We start from the raw sequence: 19,044 nt of genomic DNA, 5'->3' as shown, positions 1-19,044 counted from the left end.
ATTAGGAGCTTGTTTCCTCGAGATTATTAAATAATTCCATTGTGGGACAACACAATGTACACAGTTCAGATCCATCCTTTATCGAGAAAGAGACGGGGATGGCCTTCCCCCGTCTCTCTAACCCTAACACAGAATCATATGACACATTCGTCTGGTGTTGCGGTGGAGCTATAGACAGGTAATATATGACATTAAACTATAAATCAAAACTAGGGATGCACCGATACCACTTTTTTTCAGACCGAGTACAAGTACTTACATTTATGTACTCGCCGATACCGAGTACCGATACGAGTACTTCTCTGTGCCGAAAGACCCTCGTTAACAGCCAGCTGGAGGGTGTGAGCGACACACGGCAGGCTGGGGAGTCCCGCATACGAGGCGGTGCGCCACGACCGGCTCTAGGTCGGCTTGGAAAGGCTCGGGGTGAAGGTGCTTCCCGGGGCCATGGCCAAAGTGTCACCGGGGCGGACTGTCCTAAGTGCGCCCCAACCGTGTCGTGCCCCCAGGGTGGTAAAAGGCGCCAGGGGTCTGCGGCGTTGTCTGCAACCCACCCGACCCGTCTCGAAACACAGTCCAAGGAGTCTAACGCACGCGCGAGTCAGAGGGTGCAAGCAAAACCCCGTGGCGCAATGAAAGTGATGGCCGGTGCGCGCCGGCTGAGGTGGGAACCGGCCGGTCTCGCCCGCACCGCCGGGGAGGTGAAGCGTGAACGCCTGCGATAGGACCCAAAAGATGGTGACGAGAGGTTAACGTCACGCTGCCGTAAAGTGGTGTCGCTGCCGTTGTATCGGAGCCGTTTTGCGAGTACGAGTACATGAGCACAGTACCGGACCCGATACCCGATACTGGTATCGGTATCGGTGCATCCCTAATCAAAACCTACACTTTTCTTACACATACCGTTTTGACATTTACCGACATTGCACTACATGATTTATTGGTAATAAAACCTTCAAAATGCGAGCAAATTCTTCCTCGCTGTCTTCCGATCTGCAGACTTTCTAGACGCAGGTTTTGCAGAATGATAAGTGGAACCTTTCGTTTCTCTTTTGCTTCTCCTCCTCTAACTTCTCCCCGAGGGGTAAAACATGGCATGCAGGGAGTAAAAGGGTAAAGTGCTCATGAGAGGGGAGAGAAACTTTGACGGCTCGGAGGGAAAGTCAGAGCAGGTTGTCATTATCTTGTCTGTGGTGCTATAATTATACCCGCCACTTTTCTCTTTGAGGTATACTGACACACACCCAGAGACACACTGGCATGTTTACTGTCATAGTGACACAGTTTCTTCTTCTTCTTCTGTCCTGTGTTTCACAGCACCATTTCAAGGTAACGGGTCATAATGGAAGAAAGAGCAGTGTGAATGTTTATCCCAGGTTCACTTTCCCCTGGGAAGCCGGCACAGCTCTGAGCTCAGGTTACAGGTTTAATGTGGCCGTGGGACGGCGAGAGTCAGGCTTTACCCAGGTGTCAGATATCCTGCAGATGTACCCTGAAGTGACCACAGCAGAGTTGTTTATGCGGTGTGTGTGTGTGTGTGTGTGTTTATGCGTACACAGTTGGGCATCAGCAGGACTTTAAACCATTCGTTTGCAATTTTTCTATAAAAGCTGCATTATGGTTCATCTTGTGGTGACGCAGCTGTGAGAGGGAGGGCTTTTAAAAACTCCTTCACAGGCAGACGGTGCATTCAAGGACACACCGGAGTCAGAGAGTCGGTGTTTGGGCAGCTGATAAACAAATCAATTCAGAGGCTACTTTGTTGGAAAGTCTGATCCAGGTGGTAAAAAAAACATAGTCACTAGATATCATATTCAAAAACAGTCGCCGCTCTCACCACACTGTGATAACACTAAAACTAAAGCTGATGAAATTTCTTCAAAGTCTGCTGAAATGAAGTGAAAGCGTTTGTAGTTAACAGGCTAAATTGTGCTAATCTACTGTGGCAGCATGGTCCTTAAAGTGTTCATGAGCAAAATGTTGATCCCCAAAAGAAAGTTGGTATTGAATGATTCAACAAAAAACACAGATTATCTTCAATGTAGGGCTGTCGAAGATAACGCCATAATACCGCAAATTAGTTTTAACGCCGCTAATTTCTTTAACGCATTAACTTGTGATTGTTAGGTTGTAGCGGGCTCAGTTCTAAAGCTAGAGTGAAGATACTGGCATCATATGAAACTAAAAAACCTGATGAATCCATCGGTACCAACCATGTCAGACTAGCTTGTCATGAAGGAGGCTAAATAACGCTCCAAACTTTTGGCGAGGAAAAACTGTCATGGCCATTTTCAAAGGGGTCCCTTGACCTCTGACCTCCAGATGTAAATGTGTTCTATAGGTACCCACGAGTCTCCCCTTTACAGACATGCCCACTGTCTGTCGCCCTAGTTTTTGCGGTGCACTGTTTTCACTAGTTGACCGTTGTCACCAGCATTTTGAATCTGAAACGGAAGTGAAACGGAAGCGTCTTACACAGCGTCTTTTGTAGTCCATCTTGGGAACATTGTAGTTTCACCACAGCAGATCTGCGTCAATAACATCCACCGCCGTCGCGTCATGATTACAGAGCCTAGTGAAGTGCAGTTGGATTCTCTTCTGAATCCTCCCTCACACCGTTCCTTGACCTCATGACTTTCCCATCAAGGTTAAGGAACAGTGGTTTGGAAAATACGTTAGGACGTCATTTTTTTTTTTAACTTTTTCGACCGCAGCCCTCGTATATCCAATGTCTTCAGTCTTCCTGTTTGCCCCTTTCTTGAATGGTGAATACAGACTACCGCCACCTGCTGGTGTGGAGAGTTATTTCCTCTCATGCTGGCGCCGAACATACGTGCTAGTTTACCATTAGCTGTAGTCTTTAGGGTGCGTTCAAGTGCAACTTTTTGGTCAAGACAAAAGGCGACGTGAGGCGACGCAACAGTCGGCCTTCATCGCCGCTAGTTCTTTTTGTGTCAGGGCCTCAAAAGGGTCACTACAAGATACAATATTTGCTTTCATTTTGAGTATTCTTTATGGAAGTGCAGTACTAAATTGCTGGAGTACTCCTTTAAATTGATTTCACGACTTTAGACTCTACCAGAAGCAGCCAATATTTAACTCTAATATTTAGTCCTGTTCATTTTGAACATTTTCCTTCCCAAGATTCAGAGCTTCCTCCCAGAGTCCTATCCCTGTTTTCAGTCAGACCATCATGGGGTACTTAAAACTCTCCATTAAAGCGTGCTAGTGAAATGGTCTGTTAACACTAACAGCTCCTCCAGGGTAGGTGAGGCAGCTTTTACAGACAACCGTCTCTGGAGTGCCCTAGAGTGCAATAATATTCACAATCCCCATCATATATTAGGTACGCAGCGCTGACTCACTGTTATCTGACTTTTACTGAGAGGGAAATATTGGGGCGTAACAGCTAATTACAATATTATTATTATTATTATTAGGGTCCGAGCATCAACAACGTCGGGCCAGCGAAGGCCCTATTGAAACTGTAGCATTTATAATTATTATTCAGGCAAATGAATCGCCTTTTTGACGACCTTTATATGCTCAAAAAGTTGTTAAACTTGGCACACTTATCAGACGCAGTGAAAAATTTGATATTTTAAGGATCTCGGGCTCGGGTGTTGCAAAATGGCTTGCTAGCGCCCCCTAGAAAGTTGGAAAAATTGAGCCCCTCGCTCCGGTTTCACCTACATGTATGAAATTTGGCAGACAGATGTAACATGTGGAGACGCATAAAAAAGCCTCTTGGAAGTATGCCCAAAACTCAACAGGAAGTTGGTCAGGACCATCTTAAGACCTTGATGACACATTATTGTGAAGACTGTGAGTTTTCGTTGAACGGCGTTGCCGTGGCATGGCGGCCATTTGGCGTGATTCGCCATGAAACAGGAAGTTGTTGTAACTTCAGCATACTTTGTCAAATCTGCTCCAGATTTCTCAGCCATGATGGTGGTTCAGGCCTGACGTCATTTACATGTCAATATAGATTCATAGCCACGCCTCCTTCCATAACTCATGAAGCTTTTGTCGTAGAGTCTTGTGGCAGGCATCATTGCATTCGTCAGAGTTCTGGTTTCATTGTGAATGGCTGCGTCAGTCGGCGTCCCGCCAGTACCCCTGACGCGCGGGGAGGTGTGAGGGTCCGTTCATCGCTGCACGCAGCTTTAATTATTATTAGCATTCATTGGTACTGAGAATGGAACAGAAACCCTGCAGCAACATCTCGTGTGTATGTCTCTGTTTGTGTTTGTTTGTTCCCCAGCAGGGCAGCCCAGTGCTTCTTAGCCCCTGACACACACACACTGAGTCCATTCACTGCCTCCCTGCAGTGCCCTTACATAACAGGCGTCAGTCAGCACAGCAATCACGAAGCGGTAGATTCACAGCTTTAAAGTTCTTTCTCCCTTTTTGCTGATTTTCGAAAAGTTTGGGGGATGTCTAGAGGTTAGAAGAGAGAGACGGTTTCAACCCAAGCAGCCTGTTGCAACCAGCTATATATGTGTGTAGATTCAGCTTAGTTTGAATGTGTCAAACAAAACCTGATGTTTAGAATGAAGTCCGCTGCAGCCGACGGACAGAACATTGATTTGTAGGATACGTTCACTCGAACAAGGGATTTCCTGTAACAGAAATATTCCCTCGTTTAAGGAAAGATTCTGTATACGTCAACCTGACTTTATGGGTCCTGTAAACTTTACAGATTTGGGGAAACCAGCTGTCCAAATAAATATGATTTTTAGGTCATTTTACAGGTCCGCAAATGTCATGGTAATTAGGTGATAATAATTAGCAAGTAACCTTTTTTAAATTTCTTTGGAGTTACTGCTAAATTGATTCCATCACTGCCGATCAGAGCAGGAGCCGATAAATACCCGTCACTACTGCAGCGTCATTTGTCCCGGGAATGGATGCTGATTGTCACCTTTCCGACTAAAGACAAAAGCCAGATGTTAGTGGGTTTTAGTGGGGTTTTAGTCCACTGGGCAAGGGGCTTTAGTGGATCAAGGAGAATGTATAACCAGATGCTGTAGTGTTTGTTGCTGGTGAGTCGCGTTTGGACCATTCAGCCTCGTTCTTCTCTTCCAGGTGATGTTGGGGCGGTGAAACACAGTCTGCAGGACGATAATGTTGATCAGCGCCGCAGATTCATTTGTTGTCACTTTGTTACACAGCTGGGATCCCTTGTGGATGAAACCATGTTTATTTGGAAAGGCTCATAATCAAAATCTGCCTCGGTGTTTCGTGCATAACAATAAAAATTGTAAGGAAAAATACAAAGTAAGTTCTGCAACGGTACCGTTTTGTGCAGGAATGTGCAGTAATATTGACCAGGGAGTGTCCAAAACTTCACAGTATCAAGTATAAAGGACGTATCAGCTCGCCCTGATACAGTATATATCGTTTTGCGCCTCGTTTCCTGAATCTCAACAACAGAGGTTGAAAGTGCAAAGTTAGCACGACCCATAAAATCACATTACCTACAGTGATGTCGGATTTAAATAAACCATAATTTCCCTTTAGGGGTGTTGACTACCGCAGTATTTTTTCATCAAGATGGAAGGGATTTTGATGTAGTTATTAATCATGACCATAATTCTGTGTCACAGCCATCTTCAGTACGACCAATGCAAGTAAATTAGATTATCTTTGAATTATTAAAGACCCCCCTCCACTCACTTTTTATGCCCCCTAAAATGTCTGACCTTGACTAGACAGAGCAAAGAGATTCACAGATTCACATTCCTCTACTGCATTGGGAGACGTCTGTCCACTTCCTTTAACATCTGAGATTTAAATGTACGCAGGGCGCGCCAGATTTGGTACGTCACAAAATCGAAAAGCCAATCGTCGTCTAATACGCAAATGCTGACACATGGAAACAGTCTGATTGATTCTGATACGACTGCTAGTCGCAGATTTTGGTGCACAACAGACTCCGCCTAAACTCGCTGCAGATCGTGAGCCGGTCGTGGAGCTCCACGGCGGCATCTTGATGCACAATGGCTCCCACAGTCTTTCTCTCCCGTACTATCTGAGTGCTGCACTAGATTAAGTGTCTTTTTTAGTTTGTTCAAGTTTTAATGAAGGTCTGGCATCAGAATGATGGAGCACGCCACTTGTAACAGAGCATTTCTACATCGTGGTATTACTACTTTTACTTGGGTAAAAGATGCGAGTACCTCTTCCACTGCACAGCATCTTTTAGTGAAAAGCACTGGATGTAAAGAAAGAAAGAAAGAAAACTCTGTAGTGTACCTTTAAAGGGACTATTTGTAACTTTCAGAAATGCCTGTTAACAGCGACACCTGTGGCTGTGAAATCAACGAAAGTCAGCGTCGGGCTCGCGCTTGCTTGCTCTAAATATACCTGAAGGAGCATCGCTCAACACAGTGAGGCGACACACGTCAGCTAAAACCACAATATCACTCTATATTTCAGCTGCTTGGCAGTAATGTTAGCTGACCAGACGAAGGTCTCTCCATGAACATGATTTAGATCTGTCTCTAATGTTGGCTTTTCCTGTCTCAGTGCAGGCTGAGGTAGTGGGGCTCTGCAGCGTGTCTTCCTGCTCTCTCCGCCTGCAGCCGGAGAGAGCAGGAAGACACCGGCACCCGGTCGATAACGAGACGGTAACGTTTCTCTCTGCGGAGCCCCGTCACTTCACAAGACACGGGAAACCTCTGTTGGTCTGGAGGAGCTGCAGCAGTTATTTCTGCACAAACGTCCACTGAACATTCACTAGATATTCTCAGAGCTAAACTAACTCTTCTGCAGTGTGGAGTGAGCGCGCGTTCACGTCTAGAGGTGGAGCGAGCTGAATGAGAACGCACGCGCTGTCTGAGTGAAGGCGAACAGGCAGAGGAGGAGAGACAGCGGCTACACGCGAACGCGCATATGCGAGCGTGCATGTGTCCCGACCCGGTACATTTATACGCTTAAAAAGTTACAAACAGTCCCTTTAAGGGTTTCAGGGTACGTACACTCTGCAAAGAGGTGCGAGGGAGCAAATATTTTCCCCGGAGGCCCTCGAACAGGTTTAATCCGGCCACGGTGAAATCACAATATACTGTAGAATATCTGTTGAAATTATTCATAGACTTAAGAATTAGGGCTCTAAGTGACCAAAACTCATACTGAGATACATCTCCAGAATGTTCCTTTGAATTACCATACATATGGAAACGTCTTTCTGCTGATAATTTATTCCTCAGAACTTGAGAAAATATGTTATGAATACTGTCTCGGAGAAGATGAGATGCTAATGCGTCGTGATTTGTAGCCTTGGGATTCTGCAGAGCATCGGAGCACTTTGTTTAGGAGGAAGATGCCTGAAACATCTTTTCCTCTATAAAAAAAATAATAAAGATTCCTATTGCAATTTACACACTGCATCAGTCAATACCGCTATTTGGATATTTCCTCCATTAGTTGTGCAGCCCTGTTTATTTTCCGCGAGGCTATTCTTGAGTATTTACTCTCTCTGGAAACAGGAGGTGAATTTATGCCTCCGGAGTGAATCAGGTGAAAGCTGATGCAGAAATTCTCCTCACTTTGACGGCGGTAACGTCGGAGGAATGCTTCTTCTACGCGAAACAACTCTTCCATTTTGTCTCTTCAAACCTGATCCGCCTGCCCTCCTTCGTCTACAGTTTGTGCATCAGCTTCTCTCTCTTCTTGCTAGCTGTGAAGTCATCTAAACAAAGATCAATAGGATTCATCAAAGCACACACACACACACACACACACACACACACACACACACTGAGCACTAAAGGCAGCCTGTCTCGCTGACCCTCTCTGCTTACAGACTGGCATTCATAGAGCAGGCAGGAATAAAGCTGCCAGTGTACCAAACACACTCACACATATACACAGATTTTCAAGTGCTTCACCTGAGTCTCTATTAAAAAGCCAACAAGGCGAGGCCCCTTCTATAAAACCGTGACAATGCCGACAGTTTACGGGGCAAATTCATCCTTTCCACCGGAGGCCGTCGGCACATTAACTTTCCATAATGTCATTTTATGAGAAGTCGGACCAATACAGGAGGACCGGGCAACTTTGCCGTGACCATCTGCGCCCACTGCGACACGGAAAACACCGGAGGAAATGTTTCTTTACCTTTATTTATCCACGGAAACTACTGAGAACACATGGTCTTTTTCAGTGAAATGCCCTGTTCCATATTCATGCAGCTCCACACACATTCATACCTGGAAAAGACTCTGTATACAACCACAGACGTCTACCGAGCAGCTCCGAAAGGACAGGTCGGAGGAAATGTATTCGTCAGAAGGCGCCTCGATGGCACATAAAGTACACTGTGGGAAATACTGGGGTGAATAGAAGGACCTGCATTCAAAATGTTATTAAGTAAAAGTACAATAGTACAATTAAAGTAAGGCTGTCAGTCGATTAAAATATTTAGATTAATCGCATGATTGTCCGTCGTTAATCGTGATTAACCCATATTACCCATAGAACCCATTTTCATTCACATATCTAGAGGTCAGAGGTCACGGGACCCCTTTGAAAATGGCCGTGATAGTTTTTCCTCGCCAAAATTTAGCGCAAGTTTGGAGCGTTATTTAACGTCCTTAATTAATTAATACATATAATATGAACATATGTGAGAACGTGAAAGTGATCCAGGAGGATGTCATGTCAAGCAGCTTCCCAGCGTCGCCAAATAGGTAGAGCCAGAGCAACACGACCTCCTCTCCAAGCCAGATAGATAGAGCCAGAGTAACACAACCTCCTCTCCACGCCAGATAGATAGAGCCAGAGCAACACAACCTCCTCTCCAAGCCAGATAGATAGAGCCAGAGCAACACGACCTCCTCCCCACGCCAAATAGATAGAGCCAGAGCAACACGACTTCCTCTCCACGCCAGATAGATAGAGCCAGAGAAACCCACTTCATACGGTTAACAGCAACTTCCTTCCTTCCTTCCTTCCTTCCTTCCTTCCTTCCATCCGTCCGTTTGTAATCCCCTCCTAGCCTCCTTCCTCTATCTTCCTTCCTTTGCAACCATCAGCAGATCAGGAGGAAGCTATTCATTACCGCCGCTGCGCGTCTGCGCTCATTCTCGCATCATATTTCAAAGTCATAACAACTTTCAGTGAGAATCATATAGCCTTGGCGAGGGAGGGAAATGAAGTCTTGAAATATGGAAGCACATATCTCCGCGTTCCCGTCATCAGTTTCTCACACATTTTTTAACAACAAATGTGCAGCGACGAGTAAAAGAGCCGCGTCGTGAATGTACAATGGGGCTCGCCTCGAACTCCTCCCCGCCGTCTGACGATAAGGAAACAGAGGCTTTTCTTTCTTTTCTGCATACACCACGCCGATAATGATGTTTCTATGGTGAGATTAGGTTTTAAAGCATTTCCTTTGAATTCTTCTCCCAGTTTTGATGGACAAGTTTTGCCAGAGGGATTGGATGCAGTTGCTAACACAACCCTCACATCCAAATCAATATGCTGGAACACTCAGTCATTCATCATATGCTGCAGCTGCACAGGGGGGATTGCTGAGTTGATACTAAATTGACCATATCATGCAAAGCTGCTAGCTACATTTACAGTTGTGGTTTTATGACTGGCGCTTATCCGACGCTGACCCACTAGTTCGTGTCCACGGGGGGATTAGAGGAGTAATGTGCAAGCAAATATGCAAGTAATGGTATCTGCTCTCCCGTGGGAACAGCTTGACACGGCCAGAGGTCGGTGCTCTCCATCACGCCTCCCTTCTCAGACTGCATCGACCTATCGCCTCTCTCATCTCCTCCTCACCCTTTCATCGAAACTCTGCACAAGAGACTCGACTGAGCTGCTTGAAGAAAAGATAAAATAGCAGAAAGCAATCCGGTGGAAAAGAAGAAGAGAGATAAGGAGAGGAACACTGAGGCAGAGCGGGAGATGACAAGATTCCCCTCCCTTGTCTCTTTTTCCCTCCCGTGCTAATTACAGCGTTTGTCCTCCTCTGGGATGGAGGGCCGCAACGCTCGCTCGCTGCGACATCCGTGTGAATCATAGCTTGATGTCTCTGAGCGGAGAGAGAAAAAAGGAGAGATTTTCATCAACAAAGAGCTGCTATTCTCTGTGCACTGTTACGCCTTAGTGGGCTTTCATGTGTTGGCGTAAGCATGAATAGGAAGGAGTGGAGAGCACACAAAGAGAGGAGAAGTGGGAGGGGAGCAGACGTTCATAATCCATCAGCCATGTCAATTCATACTTCCCTCACGATGCTTTAGAGGTTTGATATGACAGGAAGAAAAGAATTATAAGGAAAGAGTAATAAATAAACTGATAAAGTTGTAAAGTAGAACGTCGTTAACAACGGGGGAAAGAATCTCTTTTGAATCTTGTGGAAACAGGATATTAAATTGTCCATAGCAGATATGAAGTATTATGTTTTGAGCGCAATCTTGTGTGAACAAGATCGAAAAGTTATTTCTTTGGCGAGATTCATAGCAGTGCACAGGAGATGACATCGTGTTGGAACAAGGTATTAAGTTGTGGGTGCACAAATTATTCACAGATCCATATGTGTATACACGTTATCATGTTGTGGGAACAAGTTCTATATATTGTGCACGCTATAGTTATTTCCGTGCAGGGCCGAGATCCATCCGTTGTAGGGACAGGTTATTATCTTATGGAAACAAGATTGATATGTTATGTGCACCGGGTATTTTTTTTGGAAGACAAATCCATTTGTTGTGCACGTAGTTACTATCTAGGTAATTCAAAAGTTACACCGTTTGCACAAGAATTAAAAAATACCATCTTTTAGGATCCGTACTGGCCGTTAGATCGAATACGCCACTGAGGAGGGTGAAGATGAAACTTTGTGTTGAAGCAACAGAAGGAACTTTTGGCGGTAGTGTTTCCGAGTCCCTTTAGAAAATCTCTGATTTGACTGCAGCAGGGTCTGACAGTCTGCCCCGCTGAGTCCTGGTTCTGGTTCTCTTGTGCCTCCCTTCCCTCCAGCGGGGATGCATAGATCCATGAAGGTGCAGTGTTTTGTAGTGGCCGTTTTCATGTGACGTTTGTCACCTGTTGTGTAGTGACGGAAGTCTAACGTCAGAGCTAGTTGCGTAGTATATAAAGTGAGAAAGACCACTTAATCAAGCCCTGAGGCCTGTGTCGAAGGGGCACTGACCCAACGGCGGTATTTGACGAGTTGGGAGGTTGTTTACAGACATCATTCTGAAATATCTCTGATTCTAATTTCATGCATTAGCATCATGACTCCTTCATGGCTGCTTTTTGTATGTTGTCATCAGATAAAATGGTATAAAAGATTGGTTTGCACCCATGTTCTGGTATCAAGCTGTGCACGTGATGAATTGCTCACTTGGGAGACATGGTGACTTCAAAGAGAAACGCATACAAACCTCTTTAGTCAAGCTGTCTTGGTGGTGGTGGTCCCTGAGTTGTGTCAGCACTCCTGGCCAGTGTAACACTCAAAGGCCACACTTGTTGTGAGTGGGATGGAGCAGGTAAAGATGCAGGCCACAGTACAATCAATTTAGATCGGGCGGGCGAGGCAACCGGGGGAACTGCCCCGGAGGGGAATTCAGACCCGGCGGAAAAATAATCAAGAGGCATAAGAAAACATTCCTGCCCTTCAGATGCAAAGCCCTCCGGCTGCTCTCCGCCTCCGACTCTTTTAATTCCTCCCCAGCCTCCTCCTCTCTCTCCTGCCATGGTCCACTTCATCACGAGCATCATGGTGAATATGAAATATGCCTCAGATGAATGATTGCCGCCTGGATTTGCGCATATTGAACACTCAATATGTGTAATATCCTCCAATATCATTATCTTCCTCTATACCCATGGACTAATCTCTATCATAGTCTGTGGAGCGGCTCAGATAGGAGAGAAAGATAGAGTCAATAAAGAGATGAGTATAATAATAAAGGCTGAGATTAATAACGCTCTCTCTATCTCCCTTCATCACTCCCTCTTTGAGCTTTGGTTGAGTTTCCTTCATTTTAGAGTGCTTTATTGGCACGCTGAGGTTTTCCTTATACACCGCTAAGGAAGGTTATACAATAACGTGAGGGAAAAGGTGAAAAGACATCAAAAGAAGAGACAGGAAGTCATTTTGTCACAAATCTCTGATCTGTGAAAAAAGATTTTTGCTTTAACTTAGAATAATGACTCCATCAGCATTTAGATTGGTTCCCTTTAGCCTAAACCTCGCTTTCACTACGCAGTTCTGTCTGCTTCCGGGTCACGATCTCTCTGGAAAATGAAGGCTTGAGGGCCGCCGCAAAATATATATGTAATGGAAACACTGGGGTGTTTGATTCTGCCTTCATCATAGCACTGAGATCGGGGTTTATAGTTCAAAGTTTGGATTCAGATCTTCATGTCCAAATTTAACAGCAATGTTTACTTCTCTGTCCCACTCCCTTCTTCTTCAGCCGGAGTTGTCTGGAGCGGCCGTCCTCCACCAGACCAGGAGGGATCAGGTCGTGGATGCTTGTCGAGTCTACAGCGCGTCCAGCCGTAAGCGCAGAGTCCTGACGCCCGGAGACCTCAAACACCTCGTGGTGGACGAGGACCACGAGCTCATCTACTGCTACGTCCCCAAGGTGGCCTGTACCAACTGGAAACGCGTCATGATGGTGCTCACAGGCCGGGGCAAATACAGGTCAGTAATACGGACACATTCATTGTATTCCCTTTCTAAATGTATTTGCTCTGTGATTGACAAATAGGAAGGTTTTGAAGCCTCGAGTTCGGCATCTTGGAGTTTTGCATCCAAATGTGACACGAGAGGGTGGAGCTAAGTAGTACTTCAGATGCCAGACTGGAGTTGGAGTTGAGAGACGACCGGATTGTTTCAGAAGTAGCGAGTTTACAAGCTAATTTTAAACCAATAAAAAGCTAAATTATCGGCAGATGATAGCCGGTGGGTTCCGAGATTTGGCCAATGCGTTTTACCTCTTTTGGTCTCCGCACGGATTGTTTACCGGCATTCAACCAAAGCCTGCTCGAACGTGATTGGTCAACAATACTACTTGCACTACAAATGGAAACCAGAACGCTTCTGGGACCAAAATCTTGTCCCGTTGCCTACAGATTCTGCATAGGAATGCACAATCTGTTTACATAGATTACTGAGGTAATAAATTAAGTGAGGTTCATTTTCTCAGAGACTTCTAAACAATCAGACTTCTTTTTGCAACCAGAGGAGTCGCCCCCTGCTGGCTGTTAGAGAGAATGCAGGTTTAAGGCACTTCCGCATTGGCCGCTTGATACAAAGACATGAATGCATATTGTTTGTTTTGCTGTTGGTTCTCACTGTCCGCATGCCTCTCTTCTACAGCGACCCGATGGAAATCCCTTCCAATGAAGCCCACATTCCTTCCAACCTGAAGACGCTGAACCAGTACAGCATCGCTGAGATCAACCACCGCCTCAAGAACTACCTCAAGTTCCTCTTCGTTCGCGAGCCCTTTGAGAGGCTTGTCTCCGCGTACCGCAACAAGTTCACCCTCAAGTACAACTCGTCCTTCCACAAGCGCTTCGGCACCCGCATCATCCGCCGCTACCGCAAGAACGCGACGCAGGACGCCCTTCTCAACGGCGCCGATGTCAAATTCAAAGAGTTCGCAGAGTACCTGGTGGACCCGGCTACGCAGCGCGACGGCCCGCTCAACGAGCACTGGCAGACCGTCTACCAGCTTTGCCACCCGTGTCACATCCACTACGACCTGGTGGGCAAGTACGAGACGCTGGAAGAGGACGCTAACTACGTGTTGCGGCTGGTGGGCGTCGGCGACTCCTTGCGCTTCCCGAGCTACGCCAAGTCCACCCGTACCACGGATGCCATGACGGCACAGTTCTTCAGCAATATCAGCACTCAGCAGCAGATCCAACTCTACCAGCTTTACAAGTTGGACTTCCTCATGTTCAACTACTCCACGCCCAGCTACCTCCGGCTGGACTAACGGAGGACGGAGCTGGGTCTCTGAGAACGGCTGCCTCGTTTAAGGAGAGGCAACTAAATGAGGGATTTTTTTGGGAGGTAAACTTGATTTTAAAAAAAACTGTCGTCGTATCTTGCAGGCGTGGGGTCTGAATTAGACATATAAGCAGGTGCTGAAAGAAAGGAAGGTGATGCGTGCTTGTCTGGGCATAAAAGGGGGGAGGATGTCTGATCTCCTCTGTGTGATACAGAGGGCACTGATTGGATGAATGTGGGCTAAATGGACCAAATGCATGCAAAGATTAAAATGTGTGGGTGAAGCAGGTCTTCAAGGTGTTTTGAACTTCTCCTCAGAGGACGGACTTGAAGAGGGATTCTCCTGATGATGTTCCCTACATGTTTAAACAAACTGCTGACTAAAATTAGGCTGCTTCCGATTCTACAAAGCAAACAGCGGCCTCGCACGCGCCCTGACCCCCAACGCATCGTGGGAGCTAAGCTTATCTCCCCCCTCCCCCCTGATCAATAGAGAAACTCCGTCAAATTGTAAAACAACAATTAATGTCCTCATGTCAGCGCGGTGTGTTATCACCCCTTTGCCCTCACTAGATTCATGCATTTCAGGGGGGAAAACCGGCTCATCACCGCCGCAAGGACGCCCTGTGATAGATGGCTACTGGCTTCACTCTTAAAGACCTTTACAACTGTAACTATGGCGACATGGCCTTCAGCCAAAAAGGGTTTTTAAGGAAACAAGTTGTCACCGGTCTCTATCATTATGATGTTGGCAGAAGGGAGCTCTCGTGTTACACCCTGAGGACCCCGAGAAGACGGAGACTCCTGCTGCGGCAGTAGAGTGTGGAAGTGCTTAATAAATCATTGCCTGTAACACCGAGCATCCTTAACACTTTGAGCTACAGGAACGTGGTCAGAAAGGTACAGGATGTTCTCACGTGACTGGACGCGCCGGCTGTGAGCGACAAGTCTGCGGCGGAAGGTCTGAGCTGAAAGAAAAGAGACAGCTGGTTGTGAAAGGGTTAAAAGCTACCGGATCTCATAACCCCGCCTTGCCGTGGCCCACCATGCCCCGCCCAGGGGCTCGGTGGACACGCCCAGGGACACGCCCACAAAGCCCCTGCTCAGACAACCAAACATGTCCTTCAGTAAATTAAGATTATCCTTTTGTCTCCATGCTTTTTTGTTTTTTCTTGTTTTATGAAGCATTGCTGCGAGCAGCAATAACTACAGATTATTTAATTTGCTTTGTTGATTAAAGACAGAAAGATTGAACTGTTTTTTTCTCTGAACATTTTTAGGAAACTTTTTTTGAAACTGTTGTTAATGTCATGTCAACGCTTTCTTTCTTCACAACTTGCCTCCGATACGTTATTAGTGCGTCGCCGCATTTTCATTTCTGAAGGTCGTGCGGATCATTTCCGCTGGCTTTGTCCTTCTGTGTCTGACCTCGTCAGAGATTTATGAGTTATTTTCTGTTTCCTGTTGTCAAACAATTGGTGCCAAAAATGTCTGCGAGAGCCTCAGAGATCCCCACTCAGTGTTCAGGACACATAACTGCCGCTAAGACACCCCCCCACCCCCAACCAGAACATGAGAACGAGCTGCTACTCTCAGTGTACATATCAACAATCTACTGCCCACATCACACAATCAGAGACTCTATCTCACACTGTAATGTGATTAATGCTGAGCCATGTCAAGGTTAATAACTGCACTCTCCATCACGCTGTGAATTGGATTACAGGCTCATGTGTAAGTATTATACAGGAAGGAGAGAGAGAGAGAGAGAGAGAGAGAGAGAGAGAGAGATGGAGAGAGAGAGAGAGAGAGAGAGAGATGGAGACGGAGAGAGAGAGGGAGAGAGAGACGGAGAGAGAGTCATTTTGTTTTTTACACCTCTTTGTAAATTATGAACCACTCCGGCTTCAAAGTGAAAGAGATCTTTTTTTTTGTTGTAAAAGCTGCATCTCTTTGTTGCACCTGACAGAACCAGTAATAATATTGTTTGTATGCCATCTGTTGCAGACTGCATAAGAAAATAGATGGAAAACAGAGTTTTATAGAGTTTTAGAGTTTTATTTATGTAGTTTGGTTCATCATTCCTGCCGGTACTGGTAATATTTCACTCACCAGATTCAGTGTAGAGAGGATGCAGAGCAGGTTCGTGCCTTTGTATTAGGGATGAACCGACACCGATACCAGCATCGGGTCCGATACTGTGTTCATGTACTTGTACTCGCAAAACGGCTCCGATACAACGGCACCGATCCCACTTTACGGTGGTGAGCCGGCGCGCACCGGCCCTCACTTTCATTGCGCCACGGGGTTTTGTTTGCACCCTCTGACTCGCGCATGCGTTAGACTCCTTGGTCCGTGTTTCAAGACGGGTCGGACGGGTTGCCAACATCGCCGCAGATGATGCCTTGCCTTGGAAGGAGCTTCGAGACGGAGCTCCTGAGGCGATGCTACTTTCCAATTACGCTAGCTTTCCATCATCGTCAACCCTACCTTTAAGTTAGATAACGTTATGTAACCTAACTAAATTAAAATAAGTCAGCGTTGACTTTTGGTTTCACACGGGACACGGAGCAGCGGTTTCCTGGTGAAAGCCCACCACAACCTCGCTTTTTATACTATGTCACCTTACTTCCTCCTTCGCTCCCGATATTCCAGCATAGATAATGCAATGCACATAGAGGGGAAGGGAGGGGGATTAAAGGGTTAAAGGGGCCCAGCAGCTATTTTTTCCCCCGCGGCCGCCTAGCAGGTTAATCCAGCCCTGCTGCTGCTCGACGCAGCTTTATGAACACCATTTAATCTATATATGAAAGGTCATTAGGCTACTATTACATTGAAACTGTAATTTAAAGTCATTTACATACAGCTTAGCAATGCAGGAAATGTTTTTAATGGACAGTTTACCTTGAGTTTTTATTTCCAGATTGATAGTACAGTCAGCTGTTCCGCCCGGTGATGACTCCGTGTCTTTAAAACGAAGCTGGTGAGTGAAATGTCAGCGTATAACTGATGTGGTGTGATGACTAAATGTTGGGTTATAAATAGACATTTCCTTCAGGACACGAACACGTTTCAGCTGCAAACCTCTCGTTGTAACTTCTGAAGTATTATTATTACTGTAGAGTGTACACATGACTGTGTGAGGGGGGGTTATACTGAGAGCCAGACATCTGGCTCTAATAAAGGAGAGCAGCTACCGGTCTGGCCTGCAGCCGCGGCCGCCGTCCTTTCTGCACAAACAATGGCTGTATTCTCAGCACGGCCTCCTCGGCTTTGCACATTATAGCTCTCCTGCTGATGTTGACGCCACGCAGCATCTTACTCAGCAGTTGCGATGCATAGGCACAGGCGGGCAGCAGCAACTCTTAACAAACTCGACTGAGCCTCGGCTTAAACTGCTCATTTAGCTCCCAGAATGGAGGAACCAACGATACACAGAGGACCTCTTAGGCTGCAAACAAGCCGCTACAGAGGCCTCGCTCTATAATTCTCCTCTCCCATCTCACTCCAAAAGTGGCCTCCTGTATATAAAGTCAGTGTCGATGATCCCTGCTGCCGTCCCGGTGGGAAAAAAAGGCAGCACTGCTTAAACAAACAGAGCTGGTAGAAACAAGCCCACGGGGGAACCGAGCGAGCACCTAGAGGACCCGGCTGACTTTCTAACAGCCACATTCAGAGTGCTGTTGTCCCTGTTCTTAACTCCTCAGTCTGCAGCGGTCTATGTTCACTGCCCAGCTGTCTCATACTGTACCGGTGCTTATACTCAAATCAAGCCGACGGGTATATTTATGTTGCTTTTGAACGACGTCTATTATTAGACTGAATTACATATTTGCTGAAAGGAACACAGGAAATATCTGAGGGAGTTTTTCTCTCAAGGAGTGGATGTGATTGTGCTCGTATTTAAGTATTATTTATGCACAGATTAACAGATCTTTATATACAATGAAGCGTGGTGTCATAGCAGGTAAAAATCAATTTAATGTTATAGGGTAATTTGACCATTTTTGGGAAATACGTTCATTTGCTACGCAGCTCACGTGGTTCTGTTTTTAGAGTTTCGTCTGTGAAAAGGCCCAAAGAGTCTGCAGCCCAGCTAGCAGCTCTGTGAGGTCGTACTTTACGTTAGATTACTTTGCGTTAAATGCCAACGTCAGCATACAAACATGCTCACAGTGACGATGCTAAAACGTTTACCATGTTCACCATCTTATGGTACGTGTCCACAGGAGCGTTTTTTATCGCGAGGGGACGCGATGCTTCCCAACATTGGACGCTTGGTGTGCTGTCCCTAGAAGCAAGGCACTCGGCTCCCGATTGGACGCAGTAAGAAATCAAATAAACGTATTCCACAAAATGTCAAAGTGCTCCTTTAAAGGGCAGAAGACTGAAAACGAAAGGGATTTTATTTTGGTTCCTTTTGGCACCAAAAAAAAATTATTTAACCCAAAAATCTGATCATATCTCGTCTCATCAGCACAGACGGACAAAGCCAGGAACTGTTTTTTTAATTTTGTTTCTCTCCTTCTCGGCCTGTTTCATTCCTGAAGTCTCTACAGTCCCAACGCAGGATGTTTTTGTACAGTGTAGACATGATGTCATTCATTCTGCTGTTGTTTTTCTGAGCTGTCATGTCTGGATCAATGAGCTGCCTCACACACTTACAGACATTACACACACACTATGTTTGTGTGGCACTATTGTTTCTCTGTGCCTTTCATTCACAGCGACACACAGAGCAAAGATTCAGAGCGCCACCTTCTCTCTGTGGTCACCTGGGCCTTCCTCCATTACCGACACACACACAGTGAATATTCACATCAGCGTCTGCCAGCAGGACAGATGCTTTGTCTTCTCACTACGCTGTTTCACACACTCTGCTGCGTTAAGTTATCAACATAATTAGAAACCGATTGGTGAAGATGGGTGCTTCAGATTGCCGGCCTGTCAGTGGCCGTATTAACCTTCCTCTTCTTCCCTCTTCTAAACAACAGTTCAAGATAACACTTCATTTCACAGGTCCGCAAATTTCATAGGTGATAATTAGCAAG

General features: G+C 46.0%; 1 protein-coding gene across 1 annotated transcript in view; it reads left to right on the top strand.

The window, feature by feature from the left end:
* The window catches only part of chst11 (carbohydrate (chondroitin 4) sulfotransferase 11), a 79,794-nt gene extending 63,536 nt beyond the window's left edge, over nucleotides 1–16,258 (top strand). The window contains exons 3-4 of the mRNA XM_037760823.1: nucleotides 12,447–12,676; nucleotides 13,355–16,258. Coding sequence (XP_037616751.1) covers nucleotides 12,447–12,676; nucleotides 13,355–13,979 — 855 coding nt within the window. The 3' untranslated portion in view covers nucleotides 13,980–16,258. The remainder of the gene's footprint in view (nucleotides 1–12,446; nucleotides 12,677–13,354) is intronic.
* The last annotated feature ends 2,786 nt before the right edge of the window (nucleotides 16,259–19,044 follow it).

Source organism: Sebastes umbrosus, chromosome 23 (assembly GCF_015220745.1).
Source record: "Sebastes umbrosus isolate fSebUmb1 chromosome 23, fSebUmb1.pri, whole genome shotgun sequence".
Lineage (NCBI taxonomy): Eukaryota > Metazoa > Chordata > Actinopteri > Perciformes > Sebastidae > Sebastes > Sebastes umbrosus.
The sequence above is the reverse complement of the archived record's forward strand: the minus strand, read 5'-3'. Positions and strand labels throughout refer to the sequence as shown.